The sequence below is a fragment of the Dendropsophus ebraccatus genome, chromosome 14, assembly GCF_027789765.1.
Source record: "Dendropsophus ebraccatus isolate aDenEbr1 chromosome 14, aDenEbr1.pat, whole genome shotgun sequence".
NCBI lineage: Eukaryota > Metazoa > Chordata > Amphibia > Anura > Hylidae > Dendropsophus > Dendropsophus ebraccatus.
In genome coordinates, this window is record NC_091467.1 from 34289946 (window position 1) to 34310865 (window position 20920).

Genomic DNA, 20920 nt, shown 5'->3' on the forward strand with positions numbered 1-20920 from the left:
CTTCCTTTGGGAAACTACTTGCTTTGACTCAAAAAACTGCATGTGCGATTCCAACCTTACAGCTGTTTGTGCGCCTGTCTCCTGACATTTCTGCAAGGGTTGTGGGGCGTGACTATGTTAGTAGCATTGACATGATTGATAGACATGGAGGGAAATGGAAAAGAGGGAGGTAAGAGCAAGGAAGAATCTCGAGGCTCATGCATAGTACTACAAATGCTATAGCAGGTGCAGTGCAAAAAAAAAAAGATATAAAATATCAGAAACCCCTCCAATTCTTTATAAAGAATACGATAACTGCTTCACTGATTCATTATTGGCACAAAAGAAAAAAAAACAGGACAAGAAATAGCATAGCTGGGATTCTCTCCAATATATGCTTTAGATTGACCCCAAAGGGTTGCTTCACCTTAAAGTTTGCAAATAGGTCTATATCAGACAATCTTGTATGCAGGTGCAAAAAAAAAAAAAAAGCTGCATTCGAAGCAATGTGCAGGATGAAGATGATGAACACCAAGTGCGATACATAAAATGTGTGGGAGAGAAGAAGGGATGGAATGCAGAAAAGAGGGAGCTAGGTGAGGAATGGTGCGAGATAAGTAAAAAGAAGGAATAATTGCATGGATACAGAAAAAGGGATCTGCAACAGAGAGCTGAACAATTACAGGGAGGGGAGATGAGAGTTTGGACTATATCCAGCAGGAAAGCGAGTGGCAGACAGAATGAAGGAGGTAGGCTGCTCTGCTTCTTTTGTAGGAGGTAAAGGGATTCCCCCACATGAGGGGAGCCCCCCCTCCAGGTTAGGAGAGCAAACAGCTGATGTCCCTGCCTTTGCTGACTGTCACAATACTGCTTTGCCTCTGCAGTGCGGGGACGTTTGGCTGTGTAATCTCTGGAAGGGACGCCAGGGGCTACGAAGGTCTCGTTGACAACCTGCCGACGAGCTGGGGGGACTCACCCTGAATAAGACAGGACGTAACTGCCATCAAGAGGGTGAGACTTTAATATATTAGGGGAACCAAAGCATGGGTGCTCGAATACAGTACAATTTCTCACTGCTGGAGATCCTTGACACAGGATGCAAAGCAAGCAGCAGTAAAACATTCCTAATAACTTGCCTCCTGCTATGTGCATAGAGCCAGTGAATACTAGGGTTAGGGCAAACTCGTCATTACATATTGATGTGTATGGTTATATGTATGGGATGGGGGATTTTTGGGTGTTCTGTACTGGCAAAATCCTTGTCACTAAGTTTTTTCCTTTATTATTGAAAAATACAACATATACGGTAAAGGATTATTACCACAGCTGGATGTACTATGTACATCGCCCAGATGAAAGATCAAGGTATAAGAGAAGCAGCCAAGCTTATAACAGGCAGGTACTCTCAGCAATAAAATAGAATTATTGGAATTCTCTTTCTATAGGTCAGACGGTAGGTTCCTATCAGAATGTATTCTTTAGCTTTCAGATTTTAGTCAATGCACATACTGGAAAGCGGATGGACATATCAAAATAGGACAATTGTTCATAGCATCATATTAGGACCAGTGATAGGGAAAAGCCAAGTGGTCATGTAAGGAATTAGCGGAAAAAAGACCAGCACTGGAATAAAACCAAGTAAAGGTCTTACCAGCAAGCTGAAAGATTTGTCACAAGACACTCTGACCCTGTAACCTTAGGTCAGACAGAATTCAAGGACCCCTGACTCCTCCATTAACATGACATCCAAGGCTCCATTAAAGACCCCAAGGTTTCTTTAGGGTCACCTTGGTAAAGTGATGTTGAACACAGTTTATTTCTGTCAACAGTTTTAGCAATTGCAGGAGAGGAGAAGAAACACGTAGCCGGAGATAGAAATGCATGTATATAAAAGAGATGTGTGTAATTTATGACAGTGAAAGAGGGAACGTATTCAGATACAAGTTTACAACCCTTTAAATCATTCGATGGTGTCAGACGGCTACCATGTTGTGTTCTCACCCGGGAATTTGGTTTATGTTGGCTGTAAACAATAGTAACTTATTCCATTCAGGCTATAGTATTTTTAGTATGTGGCCAGTAACTTAAGGTCCTTAGGGACTGCAGTGAACACTTACATCCCATGTGTCTTGTATGGTTATAGAGGAAAATCTTACTTCATGTAGTGATGACTTTTACAGTACTAATAATTTCCCTTCTCTGAGTCATTCTATTTAAACCAAAGCAATGTAACATACTAAATTAAATTAAAAAATCAAAAGGGGCAATACAAAGAATATTCTAAACACTATAATATATGGTATACTGTGCAATGGTAATGGCAATGGTATTGATTATAAGGTTGCATGGCATAGCAGCAATGTCAAAGCAACTTGAAGTTTAAAGAAATATTATTTCTTCTAGATTTCCCATTTTCTAAGAGGCAAGGAGGACCTGCTTGGGCTGTGACCAACGGATGAGAAGACGACTAGAAGAGGAAAGAACGGTGGGATCGTACCTTGGGAGAAGAGGAGAGGGAGGGTGGGAGAGGCAGGAAGAGAGGAGGAGGGAAAGCAGAGGAGTGCAGAGAGAGAGAGAGGCAGGGGATGAAAAGGCAGAGAGATTCATGAAAGAAAGAAGAGAGAAACTGATGCTGGAGAGAAGCTGGAGATAGATTCTACTGAACCTACAGAGCAGAAGAGTGGAAAACATAGCTGAGGAGACACACCAGAGGAAGAAGCAGTGCAAATGAATGGGAATGGGATAAAAGATATAGCAACACAGATTTGGGATCAAATGCAGATAGAAACTGGGGGAAAAGCAAGATAAAGGGAGAATTTGCAGAGAAAATGTAGCAAACCAAAAGAAAGCGAAACAGGTACGAGAGGTGCCAGGACCAGTACTTGCCAACCTCCAGTCTGTACCAACTGTTCTAACCCCCCCTACCTCTAACCTGTGGACTATTCTACCTTTCCTCTTTACACCCCAAACCTTCCTCTTTGGACTTATCCCCTGACACTTTGGCAGTCTTTGCTTGTTTGGTACCTCCTCTACTGGGACTACTTCCCATCATGCGTTCTTGTGGGTAAAAACAAATTTCTTCTTGCCCATTCTTAAACCTTTTTGATGGCAAAAAAGATATCTCACTAAAATGACGGGGTGCACATTGACCGGTGAATGTAGTTTTAGAGTTCTATAGAAAAGAACTCCTCTGGCTGTACTTTTGGATGACAGTATCTTCATTTTGTCGACATTCTTAACCACTTAATGCCAGGATGCTGCCAGACAGAATCTCTTCTATCCTTTTGGTCCAGGTAAGAGCTACATTTGCTTACATAGGGTATTTTATGCATGGCTGTACTGAATGTGAATAAACAAGATGTACATGACAGGGTATATAATGAAATAATGCTCTGAGCAAAAATAGAATCAGAGAATCACCAGCGTTCCAAAGAAAACATGCTGCTTCGTGCATTGCCTTCACAGTACGATACGGCTATTTAGGATATAGGCTAATCCCATTGGTCTAGGAAGACTTGGAAGAAACTTTTGTGTTTTTTTGTTCTTTAGAGACGACTACTACAGGCACATTGGCCAAAAGGATGTCATGCAAACTGAAAATGAATTTACTAGTAAAAAAAAATTAAGTAAATTTGTACATTTTTACTGTTCAACTTTCATTGATCAACAGAACATTTGTACATGTTACCAGTTAACATAAATTAGCCATGAAATGCCCCTTATATTACTTACTACCTTATAACTACCTGTATGGTCAAGTTTTCCCAGTGTCAGACTGGGGTATTTGGGGCCCACCAGAGAAAATGATCCTGGGGGCCCTTCAATGGAGAACCAGTGAGAAACAACATGTCAGTCAGTGTTAGTGCATGTTCTAAAGCTGGGGGCCCACTGGAGGATCCTCTGGTACTCTGGTGGGCCAGTCTGGTGGCTTTTACACAGGCCAATTATCAGAAATGAGCAGGGGCTACCGCTATAGGAACCGTGGCGGATGCTACAGGGCCCGGTGGCCCCGTCAGCCTGTGTGATGTCCCATCTTCAGACCTCTGATTAGTCGTTCAGGACCTTTGTCCTAAGTCAGCTAACCAGGGAGAAAAGCATGCCGTGTACTGTAGCGAGGCCCAGTCCACCCACCCACATTCCCACATTAAGGTTACCTCGCCTCCTGGTAACTACTAGGTCACGTCAGGGCTATATTCCTACTTGCTTCTGCCGCGTCGATATGTAGGCCACGCTGCACTTTATCCTCCCACCATGTAAGTGTACGTACGCAGGTCCCCCTCTGTCCTACTGCCTCGTACACTTGCAGCCGCCATTGAGGACTGAGACAGGGCATTTCAGCTTCATGGGCACATGGGCCGGACCAGAGTTTCCTGTCTTCCTGTTGCAGTGCAGCTCCAGGTTAGCTAAGTTAGTTTTAATCATAATCAGCTTGACATACTAAATGCAGTAATATTTATGAGGTGATTGACAGATCTGCTTCCAAAGAGTTTCTGCAGCAGCTACTATTCATACTGAGTTCTGATTTTTAATGCTATGATCATCTACCACATGAGCTCTATACTAGAAGGAGTCTTCTCTTTATTCTGTCCCCTTTCTGTCCTTCTGCTCTATAATTCCACATAGTCCACTTCCAAAGATGTTCTGTCTCTTACTAATGCTGGATTCATTGTTAATAACAAGGGTCCCCATCAAACACTAAAGCCACTATAAACATTATTCCTTCATCTTACACTTTAGCTTATTTCAGCAATCAGGTGATTGGCAGTTCTCCTTCTAAAGATGTTCTGCAGCAGCTGCTACTAATGCTAGGCTTTAATCTTTAATTAACCAATTGCATAATATAGTATAGAATGTATTTAAATGTAAATCTAAGGTGTGTATAAAATGACCAGTCCACTATGCAAATGATTGAGTATGTGAAAAAACACACAGACAGATGGATCACGTCTCAAACAGTAATATATACCAGTGTGCCCTGGATTGTCATGCGCTCCTTCCTCAACGTGCGTTTCGGTGCCTGCCTTTGTCTAGGGATTCACAAGGGCAGATTCCGAAACATGCATCAGGGCAGGCGCATGTGACGATTGCGATGATCGTCTCACTGCTGAGATCTGATCCCAAGATACAGGCAGGGGGAGAGCACGGCTCCATCTCTCAATCAAATCCAAACCTCAATCAAACAAGTACGCCAGTCATAAATAAAGCCACATCCCCATTGGGGCACATGCTTCTTAGATGGATTTGCGTCATGATTTACGCTACGCCTCCTCCCCGTCTTGCTGCGCCCCTTCTGCCCGCCCATCAGACAAGCAGGGCATATGATTGGAGTACGCCACAGATAAGGGCATATCTGCTGCTTTTCTGTAGCCTACGCCTGGGGTGTGTTTTGATACATTTCACTCAAAGGGTTGGGCATTTAGCAGGGTGTGTGTAAGGCCTGTTCACACTATGGAATCGGTGCAGAATCCTGCCTTCTACCAGTTACAATGAGAGGGCGCATGCGCCTCCCTTATCTGTGCCTCTCCGCTCAAAGAATTGATGTGTCGATTCCGTAGTGTGAACAAGGCCAAAGGGAAGCTCTAAATTCCCCATTTCAGCAATCCAATCCAGATTATCATTAGGCAACCAGGTAGACTACTTTTTTTTTTTATAAACTTCAACCATCTACTATATAACCAACTGCTCTAAGTAGTATGAATGTGATTATAATATTACATTCTATTCTAATTTGCTAAGTATTCTGTTTAATCTATCAGATTCTTCTATAAAAACCTCATTAAAAATCATACACTTCACAAGATATCCAACTACAGAGAGATTTGAAAGTACTTTTCGGGCACATATTTAGGGTAATGTGTGCGCCATGCATAACCAATTGTTTTCATTCTGAATTACGGCACATATTTGTTTTGCACATGCATTTCAGATACACTAAATCAAGTGACGTCACATATTCAAAGTGTATTGCCTGAGAATGCACTCAATGAATTCAATAAGGATAAGAGGCGTCCATGACTTAAGGGGAAATTGACAGCAAGCATATGAATATATCTGTGCTGCCAGTTACCAGGTGCCTATCACACAAGCTTTGCATACAACACCTTTAGCAATGCTCTGTGATCCGGAATATTCTGAAAAAATGTTCTTTTATTTGGCTGATAGTGTCACAGAAGTGGGTCCCGCCCCATCTCGCTCTTTAGCTGCTGCTTTCAGGCTACCCCGCCTCCTCCAGTGTCACCCGCCTCCTCCAGTGTCACCCCGCCTCTGACACTGTAAGCCCTTTTTTTTCAAAAATGTCAGATATATGCAATATATATATGCAATGCTTATATGACAGGCATCTGGAAACTCGCAGCATGGATATAGCTGTCGGTTTGCTGTCAGGGTGAAAACTCCCTGTTTACATGTGCTTCATCTGACATACACTCTGATGCAAATCCATGACCTTTCACACTGCATGTATGCGAATTTCTATATCATAAAAATTTCCTCAAAAATGTTTTGCTGCCACCATAAAGTCTAGAAATAAGAAGCACATGTAGCATTTCCAGTGACATTCACATAGAAAAGCCAATTATCCCACTGAATGATAATGGTACAATTCCTTGGGCGAATCTGCTGCACGGACATTCAGATTTCTGCTGGGAAAATATGCACTAGATCTGAAACAGATTTCTGACACAATTTAAACAGGTACTCCAGACATTTTTTTTTCTGTGTTACCGGGGCAGTTATATAGGAAAAACCTTATTTTTACCACTCCCCGCCACACCTGCTATCTCAGTGTCTGTCTCTTGCTGCAGTTCCTTGTGTCTAAGGGCCCTATTCCACCAGAAGATTATCGTTCAGATTATCGTTAAATCGTTCGAATCTAAACGATAATCGTTCGGTTGAAATGCAGTTAACGATTAACGACCGAACGAGAAATCGTTGATTGCTTTATAAGACCTGGACCTATTTTTATCGTTGCTCGTTCGCAAAACGTTCGCAAATCGTTCGCATTGAATAAGACATCGTTCGGTCGTTCGCAATAAATACGAACGCAATAGCGAATAAATGGCGAAGAAAAACGATCACAATTACCGCATAAGTAACGATTATCGTTCCATGGAAATGAGTGAACGTTTTCAGGTCTTTCACAATAGCGGTCGTTTGAGATCGTTAATCGTTAACGATTATGCAAACGATAATCTTCCGGTGGAATAGGGCCCTAAGTTGCACAAAGACCTTCCTGCTTAGCCATCAATGATCACAAGGGTATCCCGCCTCAGCCACTAATTGGCGGGTAGGTACTGTGGAATACAGACACAGCGTGGGACCAGCATCAGGATAGCAAGTACAGTAGGGGCAGCAAGGAGGGTAAATATAGCCACACCCTGAGCAGAGTTAGATTTAAAAAAAATTGAGAATACCCCTTAAAGTAACATCTATGGGGGGATTAATCAAACATGATGTAAAGTAGAATTGGCTCAGTTGCCCCTAGCAACCAATCAGATTCCACCTTTCATTTTCCAAAGAATCTGTGAGGAATGTAAAGTGTAATCTGATTGGTTGCTAGGGGCAACTGGGCCAGTTATACTTTACACCAGCTTGATAAATCTCCCCCAATGGGCGTTGTTTTAATCGCCAACAATAACCGTTCTTGCCATAAAAAATACATCATGTGAATATAATGTGTCCAATAAAAGGGTGTGGGCTTAAAGGGGCTCTGTCTACATATACCAAAAATCCACCAAATATGTCAAAACTGTTGCGGTAACATTGTGTAGTTATTAGACAGTGGTTTAGCATGTACATGAGTATCAGGATATGTACCAGCCCCCTCCATGTCTCAAACAGCTTACTTTTGAGATGTGTAAGAGCCGGGTGTGAGCACTGAAGAGTAGAAGGCTTCAACCCCTTTAATGATAAATCTTAGGCCAATTTCACACATCTGTGTACCGTCCATGATATATGTATTTCACAGGTTGCACATGGACGAGTGAACTTTTTCTTAGGGTATAAACCCACACACCGTATATGCAGCAGATATGCAACAAATACGCAGCAGATTTGTTGGTACAGATTTGATGCTGTGTTCAGTTATTTAGATCTAATCTGCTGCGAGTTTGCTGCGAGTTTGCTGCGTATCGCAGCAGTAAATACGCTGCATATACGGTGTGTGGGTTTATACCCTTAATATGTAAATAAGGGGGTTTACTGTACTTGAGTACTGTAGTTCTCAGTGCACTTATCTGCAGCACATTTCCTTATGAACATTCATAATGGCGCTCCATCATGATGTCCCCCTTTATCCCGATCATAGCAAAGAGACATTATCAATAGTCATAGGGAGTCCTGATTTATTATTAAAGGGGTGACCCACCAAAAAACAATTCCTTAAAATAAACTGGTGCTCGAAAGCGCCAGAGATGTGTAATTTACTTTTATTTAGCAATTTCAAGTCTTCCAGTACTTATCAGCTGCTGTATGTCCTGCTGGAAGCGGTGTATTCTTTCTTGTCTGACACAGTGCCATCTCTGTCCACGTCAGGAACTGTCCAGATCAGTATTAACCCATAGCTGCACCAGGACGTTACTGAACGTCCTCGTGCCGCTATGGGAGTTCAGAGGGGGGTCTCGCGGCGACCCCCTTCTGAACTGCCGCGATCCCGGGTGCCGTATGTAGCCCGGGATTGCGGCTATTAGCGGGCACGGTCCGATCGCCGTGCCCGCTAATTAAGTACTTAGAAGCAGCTGTCAAAGTTGACAGCTGCTTCTAAATACTTGCTCATCTCCATCCCTGGTGGTCTAGTGGGGGGATCGCCCCCCTGCGGCGCGATTGCTGCGGGGGGGGGCGATCCCCGCATCCATCCCGGGCCAGGGTCTGCGCCGTAATGGCGCTGATCCCGGCTCGGCATTCTATTGCTTTTGGCTGCAGCAGCCAAAAGCAATAGAACACCGATCTCATGGATTCATGCAGTATAACTATACTGCATGGATCTCTATGAGAGATCAGAGTGCATATACTAGAAGTCCCCCAGGGAAGCTTCTAGAATATGTGTAAAGTAAAAGAAAAATGTTTTTTTAATAACACAAAGCCCCCTCCCCTAATAAAAGTCTGAATCACCCCCCTTTCCCCATTTTATAAATAAAAATAAATAAACAAACATGTTTGCTATCGCCGCGTGCGTAATCGCCCGAACTATTAATTAATCACATTCCTAATCTCACACGGTAAACGGCGTCAGCGCAAAAAAAATCCCAAAGTGCAAAATTGTGCATTTTTAGTCGCATCAAATCCAGAATAATTGTAATAAAAAGCGATCAAAAAGTCGTATATGCGCAATCAAGGTACCGATAGAAAGATCACATCATGGCGCAAAAAATGACACACACAGACCCATAGACCAAAGGATAAAAGCGCTATAAGCCTGGGAATGGAGCTATTTTAAGGAACATATATTTTCTTTAAAAGGTTTTAATTTTTTACAAGCCATCAAATCAAATAAAAGTTATACATGTTACATATCGTTGTAATTGTAACAACTTAAGGAACATATATAACAAGTCATATATATATATTACCCTAGGGCGAACGGAGTAAAAACAAACCCCCTCAAATAAAAAAAAAAAACATTTTTTTTTTCAATTTCACCACACATATAATTTTTTTCTGGTTTCCCGGCACATTTTAGGCAAAAATTACATCTGCCATAGCAAAGAACAATTAGTTGCGCAAAAAATAAGGGCTCATTTGGGTCTCTAGGTGGAAAAATGCAGTTGCTATGGCCTTATAGACACGAGGAGGGAAAAACGAAAACGCAAAAATGAAAACTGGCTGTGTCCCCTAAGGGTTAAAGGACAAGTGCCATGAAAAGCTTTTTCCCAGTAATTGAAGCACATTACAAATTTACAAATTATATAACTCTGTAATATGCTTCAATCACCTATCTGCCTCCCTTCCCTGTCTTTTCCCCCCTCCACCCACCACCAGGAAGTATCCTAACTCACACAGACCTAATTACTGCCGTCACCGTCACCAGGCAGCTCCTTCTTGTGAGGATGAGTCATCAGCAGGAGGGCTGCTCTAGGTCCTGTTACAGCAGCCCCCCCCCCTCCCCAGTCCAAGTGATGGCTTGCAGTTGTTCGGCCAATGGGAGCTGAGCAAGCTGAGTCACCTGACAAGGCGAGGGGGGGGGGCTGCTGTAACAGGATAAGGAGCTGAGAGAAGAGCTTGGTGATGGTGGCAACAGTAATTAGGTCTGTGTGAGTTAGGACACTTCCTGGTGGGGGGTGGAGGGGGGAAAAGACAGGGAAGGGAGGCAGATAGGTGATTGAAGCACATTACAGAGTTATATAACTTTGTAATGTGCTTCAATTACTGGGAAAAAGTTTTTCATGGCAATTGTCCTTTAAATCCCCATTGGCAACCTTTTCTCTCCAGACTATAAAGTATACACCACTTCCTGTAGGACACACAGCAGCTAAGTACTAGAATACTTAACATTTTTAAGTAAGTAAGTAAATTACAAATCTCTGGCACTTTCTGGCACCAGTTTATTTAAAAGAATTTTTGGGGGTGGTGAACTACCCCTTTAAACGGAAACTGCCACCCCAGCACCTGAGCCCCCCATACTTACCCCCACCTGCCATTACAGTACACCACTGTTATATTCCAACAGTATGTTATTGCCTATGGATGTAAAATAATATACTGGCACCTGTTAGAGCATACCTTGACATCATGGGGATTACCAGGGGAAAAGGAGCCCCTATCACTTTGCTCACAGAATAATTGTAATTGATTGCGGAGCTCAAGTGGTTAAATATCCAGGATCTGATACTTGAATCTTTATTCTCTGATCCTAGCCATTGATGCTGGGGGGCAGCTGTCAAACACAGTTGCTTCTCAACAAGTGATAGCATAGGCACATCTTTCCATGACATGAAAAGTTTCCATAGGCAATATATAATAATCAGCAGATCGTTACAGATTTAATGTACTGTAATGTCTATTGTACTGTAACATTTAGACATGTAATGCTAAGTACTTTATGCTTCTCATAAACTATGTACAATTCCTTTTTCATTAGTCAGCAAAGTCTGTCCTTCACTATAGTATATACCTAGGTGAGCAGTATGTTGCAAATAGGACATCATTTGTTTTATGCTGGCTTAAAGGAGTACTCCAGCGAAAATCTTTTTCTTTCAAATCAACTGGTTTTACAAAGTTATATAGACTTGTAATTTACTTCTATTTAAAAATCTCAAGTCTTCCCATACTTATCAGCTGCTTTATGTCATGCTGGAAATGTTGTTTTCTTTCCAATCTGATCCAATGCTCTGCTGCCATCTCTGTCTGTGACAGGACCTGTCCAGAGCAGAAGCAAATCCTCATAGAAAACCTTTTTTTAATGGGAATTTGCTGCTGCTCTGGACAGTTCCTGAAATGGAGCAGTGTGTCAGGGTGCATGCACACTACCGAATGGCGACGGAAAACCCATCGCGCATTTCACAGCTAGCAACCGCCCGTGGACTGTGGCTGGCTGGCGTGCACGTCTGTGCCTGTCTCATAGACTCCATTCTATGCACGGGCGGATTCTGTCGTCCGTAAAAAGAGTTCATTCTTTGGACAGACGACGGAATCCGCCCGTGCATAGAATGGAGTCTATGACAGGGGTGGAGACGCATGTGCCATTCCATAGTGTGCACGCACCCTCAGACTGAAAAGAAAACAGCATTTCTTGCAGCACACACAGCAGCTGACTGGGGATTAAAAATAGAAGTAAAATGACAAATCTATATAACTTTCTGAAACCAGTTGGTTTAAAAGAAAAAGATTTTCGCTCGAGTACCCGTTTAATGTTAGAGAGCTGACAGCTATATAGTTTTGCATAAAAAAAAAAGGTTCACTAGAACTTAAATAGAAAAACTTGTAAATTAATGTATTTATGTATTTGCAAAACTAATTACAAGCACAACTCTATTAGACGAGATAAGAATACCCCTTTAAATCTTGCTCATTTCTACGTGTCTATATTATAGCCTTGCACCTCTAGAGCTTGAAATCAGAGCAAGAAGCCAGTAATCCCTTGCACGCATCAAGACCGCCTCATTCCTCTCTGCATGAATAGAGTCAGTAAGTTATATTGACTCTCTAATCCTTAGATTATGTCTCCCCATTGGGCACATGGAAACAGAGCACAAGGCGGCAGGATATGTACATGCATTTAAAATATCCCAGTTGATGGAAACTTTATAACAAAGTGCACATCCATTAAGTAAGATCCCATACAGATATAGAATGTTCCACTAAACAATTATCAAATCTCTTTGTTCTCCACTAAGCACATTTGTAGAAAAAAAATATATAACCCAAGGTGTTCACAGCATGCACAATTTGTTTAACACTTGGTACTGTAAGTTTTGTTAAAGGGAATCTGTCACTAGGTTTATTCTGCTTTAAATGATGGCAGCATAAACTAGTGGTATAAATGCTGAACAGATCTGTGTATTACTTATTTCGTTCTGTTCAGCCGTTCTCCTAATATGTAGGAGAATAGGATTCTTGACACACCATTCCCCCGCCCACCAGCTGCTGATTGACAGGTGACTGCCCATACACAGCATGGATAGATAACTGCCAATCAGCAGCAGGTGAGTGGAGTTTTCTGCTTTTCATGAATATTGGGGAATACTGGGCTCATGCACATAATGGAGAGGACTACTTATTGTCCATGTTATTCAGGAGGATATATCTGGATCAGCTGCACAGAACAATGTAAGCGATCCGTCATTATGTTCAGCTTCTCTGTCGCTAGTTTATGCTACCCTTAGAGAGTACAGCACAAACCTGCTGACAAAGTCTCTTTAAATGTAAATGGTACGGACTTCTCTCAAAAAGGAAGAGATTCTCACCAATGCTAAAGGGACTATGTAGGGAAAATAATATTAATGGCCTATTGATATCTCATTGGCACTCCTAACAACCAGCTACATGAGGAAAATATAGGGGCTTGGCTAATGTCAGGTCTTTTTCTTTGTTTACCAAGTTACAGTATCAAACATGTGGCTATGTCTGGCAATATATAGCTAAAGGGTCCTATAAAAAAATGTGCAATTATTGGCTAGCAGATGGGCAAATACATGTTAATCAGCTGAGTGGGCTTTTCTAAACTGCTAAAAAGTCATAGGCCGTACGTCTCCTCCTGTAATAGGGGATATGCAGCCGACGCAAGAAGAGGGTTGTATAAAGGATCCTGTAATCGTTTTCATGGCTCACCGGCCTGACCGATCAAGTCTTTTGATGGCTCTCTATATGAGTGCTGAGATATAGCCCCAAGAGTCATTAGCTTGAACGGAACCGTGCTGCTATAAGCTATATATAGTATCAGGCAAGCCACAACCTCAGGCACAATGTGCACCACTGCTCTTCTTCCAGTTTGTCAGTGGTAACTATCATGTAGCCTCTGTTATTCAGTTCATGGAGATAGTGAGCTAAATATTACATTTACAGATCTGGCAGACACCCCTCCCTCAGACACTTTACTCACTGCAGCCAGGGCCTGATGCCATGAGTACTGTTTGTGTATGTGATTTGTATTATTATATAGTAACTGTTGTTGTCTATGTGCTCATGCTTATCTATGATATGCACTGTGTAGTATTAGTATTTTAGAAATATGGATGGTATTATATTATCAATATATGGCACGATTTAGGCACTCTAGAAGGTGATTTTGACTGCTTTATTACCACTATTATGGTAACAACGTATGACACTGCAATTTGGAATATATATAGTAGTGATATTAAGATTCACCGATATGTAGAAAAAGATACTGGGGAACTTAACGTTCAGATGCGTAGTCTTATTTCAAGTGCAGGTTAAAATTTCAGCAGATACATCTGTGGCGGGCCTGGACGCCAACCAGTATTCACACAAGCATTCACAGATCTGACGAAGCGCGCATGCGCGTGAAACAGCTGTCATAGCTTGTGTGAATAGTGGTTGGCGTCCAGGCCCGCCACAGATGTATCTGCTGAAATTTTAACCTGCACTTGAAATAAAGACTACGCATCTGAACGGTGAATGCCCCCGTATCTTTTTCTACATATCGGTGAATATATTAAGGAACGTCTGGTCTTCAAGGGGAGCACCCCGGATGCAAAAGCATTGTGAAGTACGTGAATCGTGCCTAGTGAGTAGTGCCGGTACTATGCTCCTATAATAAGGTTATATTGAGATTTCTATTGCATTTGGAAACTGCACGTTCCACTCACTTTTATACTTTATGGTGTTAGTCTTTAGGCAACGCATTATGATATTTATTGGCCAGTTTATGATGGTTTTAAACAATGTATGACACCATGGCATATATTTTATGCAGAATTACAGTATTTAGCCACTTTTTTATGCTGTGAAATTAAGCAGTTATTCTTTTCCTGTGTAGCCCTATGGCAACTTTTCCGATGAAAAAAGTAAAAAAAAAAACTTAAACGGAACCAGTCGGCACAGTTGTGCTGATATGGTTCCCTGTAGCACAGTATAGAGTTACTGTGCAGCTCACAGAGCATACCTGCTGCGGCTGCAGCAAGAGCTTTACAAACGAGAAAAAGATAACACTTCGTGAGGCAGGTAAAGGGACGGTGACTAGTCATCTGGACAGGGGCTCTCTGCCTGTCAGCGCACAGTGGGGGGATGATTGACTGTCAATCATCCCCGCACTGTGTGCAGAGAGCGGTGACTAGTCATGGACGGCTCCCCGCCCAGACGACTAGTTGCCGGCCATCTCCCTGCCTCGCGTGGCATAATAAAACTTCTTTCTCACCTTTATAAAACTACTGCTACAGCCGCAGCTGGTATACTCCATAGATCGATACTGTGCTGCAGGGAATCATATGAGCACAATTGGTGCTGATTGGTTCCCTTTAAAATCTTCACATTTACACATGTCTATAATATATATCTATCTTTTACATATATTCATATGACTGACCTATTTGTACAAATAAGCAACCTGTAAGTTTCAACTATTTTAGCAGTGGAAAGTTATTGTTAGGCATTAGAAAGCCACAATAACAAGGCATAGAATAGATGCCTCCTGAATGAACTTCTAATACGATTTCACTTCTTATATTGGAAGGAATTGTACAGACATATTTAACAGTAAATCTCAAAGCTTGCAAATAACAGAAAGTAATAACACACTTAAAATAAGATAGATATAGATAATCTTAGCTTAGCTGCTAAATTCACGTTCGAGCTGTGGGATTTACATTTTGAAATCTGACATTAATGCTATATATATATATTATTTTTTTTTTAACAAAAGACAAAACCTGTTCTTATATTTAGGCTCTGTTCATAGTCACTGAGGGAATAATGGTAATGGCTAGATGCTGAGGGGACTGGGAGGACATTGTAGCTAAGAGTGGTAAATGCCGAAGTTAACCAGCACTGTGCAGTCCATTCAGTTAACATAGCTGCACCATTACGTCAACAACAGCAGCCTATACCTATCCTGATACAGGTAGCTCCTGATCAAAGTGCAGTCGCAGCTGACACCGAAAGATCAGGTTACCATGGCTAAATCCCATGCTGGCTCCTTGCACAAGCCCTACTGGCTTGTGCACAGAACTTGGGCGACGTGGGATGTATCCATAGTAACATGGTCTGCAATGTGACAGGTATCCTTAAATAGTATAATAATAATATAAAAAATAATAATAATATAATATTAATCATGAAAAACCTAGGGTATTTTTACATTAGAGGCTGCTGTCAGTGCTTGCAAGCTATTCCAGCATAAATGGTTAAAAAAAAGTGAGAACTGGATATTACAAAAATGCATGAAAAACCCCTCAGGCCCTCTGAACCAAACCGTTACAAACCAGATTCGTTACGAACTTTGCAAAAGGTTCGTCACGAAGTTCGTTAAAACCGCAACGGCGTCGCAAAACTGTATTGTTTTCACAGAATGGAAGAGGATATAAGGAATTATTACTCCTAAAATCCCTTTTATCCTTTTATTATGTGAATATCAAGGTGTGTGACGTCACTACAGGAACAGGAAGTGCCTGAGCGTCCATGCTCTTTCTCATTGTGTGTCTAGACTGCAGAGAGAGAGAGAGGAGCTCCGTGCTAGTTAGGGAGGGAAAGCACATAGATAGATAGGCAAACAAGTAGATATTTACAGGGAGGTAGAGAGAGGGAGAGAGAGATAGGAAGTAAAAAACTTGTGATATCCAGAAAATAGTCAAACACCGATATATCACAAAATATCTTTATTACTTGCTCGAAATAGTATAAAGCACAGGATAGTGGTTGGGGGGAGGGGGGGCAGAGGCTGTGTGACCACTAATCACAATCATTTATGCCAACAACAACCTTAGTATAAGAGGGAGTGCAGGCAGGACGCCCACAATTTATTCTTTAACGCCAAGCCAGATGTTCGTCTCCCTGCCCAGGCTCAACAGGGTCCTCTTGGCCTCTTGGTGGTGGAGTCATGGTGCGTGCCTCCGTCAGATGAGGTTCTTTATTCTCTTCATCCGATGAGGCCTCTGCTGTTTGTTGAGCTTCTTCATCTCTGCTGACAAATGAACAGTGGACAAAATCTGTTATTACAAACATGTTAGCAACATTGTAACAATTCTCAAGAACCAATATGCATCCAAAGCAGGATTTTACTTAGGCTTTTTGTGTCCTTTTTTATCCAGTATGTCCAATGTGTTAGCCAGGGGCGTAACTACCACTATAGCAGCCATAGCGGCTGCTATGGGGCCCGCCGCATCAGGGGGCCCCATGGCCTGCTCCTGCAATACACTGGGCCCCCTGAGCCGTCATCATTTGCAGCACCGGGTGGCCCTGCTGGTCTCCTGGGTTTTGCAAATGTCCCTTTAACTGCAAGCACTCCTGACCAGAGCTAGCAGTTATGTAGTTATGACTTCACTTGACCGTTTAGTGGTCAGTCGGGGGGGGGGGGGGGCAATCAAAAGTTTGCTATGGGGCCCAGCCATTTCTAGTTACGCCCCTGGTGTTAGCCTTACCTTTGCGCATAATCTAGACTATTGATCAACATTCTCACACTGCTCCCCAAAAATGATGCTCAGGGAAAATAATATGTCTGCAGAAGTCATTTATTCTCATATCTTGCGCTAATTAGCCCTTGGCTCCCTAAAAATCTCACTTGAGAAATGAGTGGGACATTGTTAGGTCATATGTAATCATTGGGGCACATTTGGCGCCATTTATCCTGTCCGTGCTTTGTAGCTAAATCGAACTCCAGTTAGGTCTTACATCATCGACTTATTAAACAATTTTTAGTATCCAGTTAGGGCATGCTGCATTTATAAAGAATATTGAGTGTACAGCAGGGGGAGCATTATTGTTAGTAACTTTATTATTATCCAGTTCCAGAAATATATAGGTCCCCCTGCAGGAAGCTCGATGTATATAATCTCTGTCTACGTAACACATGTCTATATGTCTGCACACATAAAAGACTGAACTAATACTGACATCATCTGATCCTAGCATGGACAGATGCAATTAAGACACACACTTACTGGCGCCGTCTGCTGGCATTCAAAATGAAATGCAGCATTGGGGCAAAACGCAAAGAGCCGAGTTGTTCTTGTGAGGCCCCACGCCTCATCAGCTGCCGTCGCTCCCTGATGAATCTGTCCCTCACACTGGACCACCTGGTCTCCACATGTTTGGCTGAAAGCAAAAAACGTACAGACATTAGTAATATATGAGCGTCAGGTGACCATAACAGTAGAGTTTCTTGTTTGACAAAGTGGGGAAATAACTTACCAATGATCAACTTCTGTAATCTACTATGCTTGTCCCAACCTGGGTACACAATCCGGGCAACCTCCCTCCATGCGGCACTCCGCCTTAGCCGGCTTGTGTACCCAGGCGCAGGGCCGTCCCATAGCAGTGGCCGAGCATGGACCTTAATAAAAAGATAAATAAATAATATAAACCTCTTGCAAACAATGCTTGCTTGGTAAGGTAATAGCTAGTCGAGGCTTTTTCCTTGTTAGAGGCAATGTTGCTGACTAAATATGACGTCACTTATGTGGGTGGGTTATGGAGCTTCCCATGCTGCTAACTCCCTCCCTCCTCCCTCTCCCTCCATGATGTCTGCTGCCGGCCCATATCATATACAAAGTACACAAATACTCCCATCATGTGGTCATAGTGTAAGCCTCAAATATTGCAAACATAACGTAATAGTGAATTTGACACCACAATCCGGAGGGGGGATGGGGGAGGGGGGAGTGAGTTAGCTGCAGGGGCAGCTCGCTAACACAAACCATAAGTCACACCCTCGTTTCTCAGCAACATGTGATCAAACAAAGACAATTCCTGAAAGAGATATTACACAAACATAGCGAATCAAACATAATTAGTGGCACATTGGCTACAACTGGAAATACATTGCATTATGTTTCACACAGACACATAGCCTAAGGGTACAAACACACACACCGTATAAGCAGCCTATTTACTGCTGCGATACGCAGCAAATACGCAACAAATACGCAGCAAATACGCAACAGATTAGATCTAAATAACTGAACACAGCATCAAATCTGCACCACCAAATCTGCTGCAGATCTGCTGCATATCTGCTGCGTATACGGTGTGTGTGTTTGTACCCTAACAAATATAAATGTATAGTGCGATTTAGAGCTAACCCTTATGGGCAAGCCATAGGAATTACACACATTCGTAGGGACGTGAACTACTATCAGCAATGTATGGTGACCAAAGTAGTCACACAGGGCAATGGGTGGGGGCAAAAATCCATAATAAACATTTAGCTTCGTCATAAATAAAGATCATTCATGACTAACTTGTAATTGATAAATTAGGAAGGAAAGAGCCTTTAACAACACATATATAAAATGAAGCAATGTAAAGTACCGGGACAGAATGTAAGTATTATTGAGAACAGATATCTGATATATTCGAAGACCAGACCTGTACATTTAATTTTGACACTAACTCTAAAAAATACATCAAGTGACTGTCACACACATCGCTTCTCAGACTCACAATGATAAGCCAAAAAGCGGTAAGCTGTTAGAACTCCACCTATGTCAACATTTATTAACTCATTAATGGCAAGGCATTATCAAATACTTACTTGTAAGATTAGTCCATAAACGTCGATGAGTGATTTATCGATAACCATATCTGCCTCCATCAATTTGCCTTCACCGTTCTAAATAAGCTAATTGAGTAAATTGCTTTCACTCTTCAGATGTGAAAATACACAAAATGCAGAAATAACCTTGGCATATGCACACAGGAACTAAAAAATGATACATTTGTTATTTTGTTTCTCAAAACAATCACGTGACCCCCCTAGATGCAATTGTATCATGGCCAGTGAACCTGCTTCATAGGAGTAAGTAGATTTAGTTTGTCAGAACTTTGTAAGCCGAGGAACAAAAATAGAAATATAATCATCACTAGCAGTAGTGGATTATAATAGGGGCGTTTTGGGCAGCAGCCCGGGGCCCTGAGCTCCTGGGGGGCCCATGACCACCCAAAAAGACTTATACTTTCTATGGTGTACTGTCTCCTGGCTACACTTCTGCCATGATTTGCAAAAAATCACTGTTTTTTTATGGCAATTTTGCACAAATCAGGACATCATGACATTATCTATCCTGTACTATGAACGCCAGGCTAGTGCTTCCATAGTTACAGTGGGGTGGGGGGGCCCAGGCTTGGTGAACAGCCCAGGGCCTATGGTAAAGTTAATCCGCCCCTGATCACTAGTAGTCTGTTTTTAATTATACTGGCCTGTAATTGATCAACTGCTGCCTTCTTCTCAAGTAGCCTCTCCTCAATAATACTGGACTGGAATCAATCAACTGCTGCCTCCTCCTGCTGCTCAACTTGTCTCTTCTCAACAATACTGGGCTGGGTGCAATCAAGTGCTGCCGCATCCTCCTTGTAAACTTTTTTCCCAATATTTTTTTCCACTATTTTGCCACTTTTATTCACTATATTTTATTCATTTTATTCCTATTATTATTATTATTGTTATTATTATTTATTTTATTTTTTTCTTATTATTTTTGGATTTTTTCTTTCCCCCACTTTTTTCATTGTAATAGCAACTGCAACTAAACGAAACTATACCCTATCACACTCCCACTATTGTAGTTGCAATTATTCAGCCATTAGAGCAAGGTTCGTTTTCGGTTCGAACTGATCCGAAATTCACGAAAGTTCGCCGGATGGAACCGAATCAAACTATTCAAAAGTTCGCTCATCCCTAGTGATGAGACATTTATCCCCTTTACAGTCAACAGGAGATAAGTGTCCATGATGGCATAACCCATTCAAAGCATCTGCTACTAATGTCTTGGTGCAATATACCATGGGACAACTTCAGAGGTCCTGAGGGTCTATATTTTGATTGGCTAGAGTTGTTTTAATGGCTTAAAGTTGGACACACAAAATTTCTGTACATGTGTTCTTACATACTGTACTTTTTTTAGTTGGTTAAAGCAGTGTTTCTCAACCTACGGTACACATACTTCAGGGGGTACGCAGGTTGAGGGGTTTTGTGGAGGTATAAGAAAAAAAAAAATTGCTTTTGGCACCGGGAACATTTCTAACAGTAAGCAATGTCCTGATGCTAATCACCACCGCTCCTGACTCCACCCACCTTCTTTTGCCAGCGTTCTGTACTGGGGGTGGGGCACTAAGAGAGGGTGCACAGCCTCAGGAGTGTCACTGATTGGTCATCAGGGACCCCTCCAAGACCGCCCTCCCCTAACTTCTCCCACCAGCATCGTACTTCCTGCCTCAGCACCTGCTGTGCGAGCCTGGCTGCAAGGGGACATGTATCTTCCTACAAAGGGAATTGTATCTACCTACAAGGGGCCATGGGACATGCACCACCAGTTCAGGCAAGCCCAGCCCTCCT

At 42.2% G+C, this 20920-nt stretch overlaps 1 protein-coding gene across 1 annotated transcript in view; it reads left to right on the plus strand.

Moving 5' to 3' along the window:
• The first annotated feature begins 2521 nt into the window (after positions 1 to 2521).
• The window catches only part of LOC138773059 (corticotropin-releasing factor receptor 1), a 143338-nt gene continuing 124939 nt past the window's right edge, over positions 2522 to 20920 (plus strand). Inside the window, exon 1 of the mRNA XM_069953978.1 lies at positions 2522 to 3272. Coding sequence (XP_069810079.1) covers positions 3234 to 3272 — 39 coding nt within the window. The 5' untranslated portion in view covers positions 2522 to 3233. The remainder of the gene's footprint in view (positions 3273 to 20920) is intronic.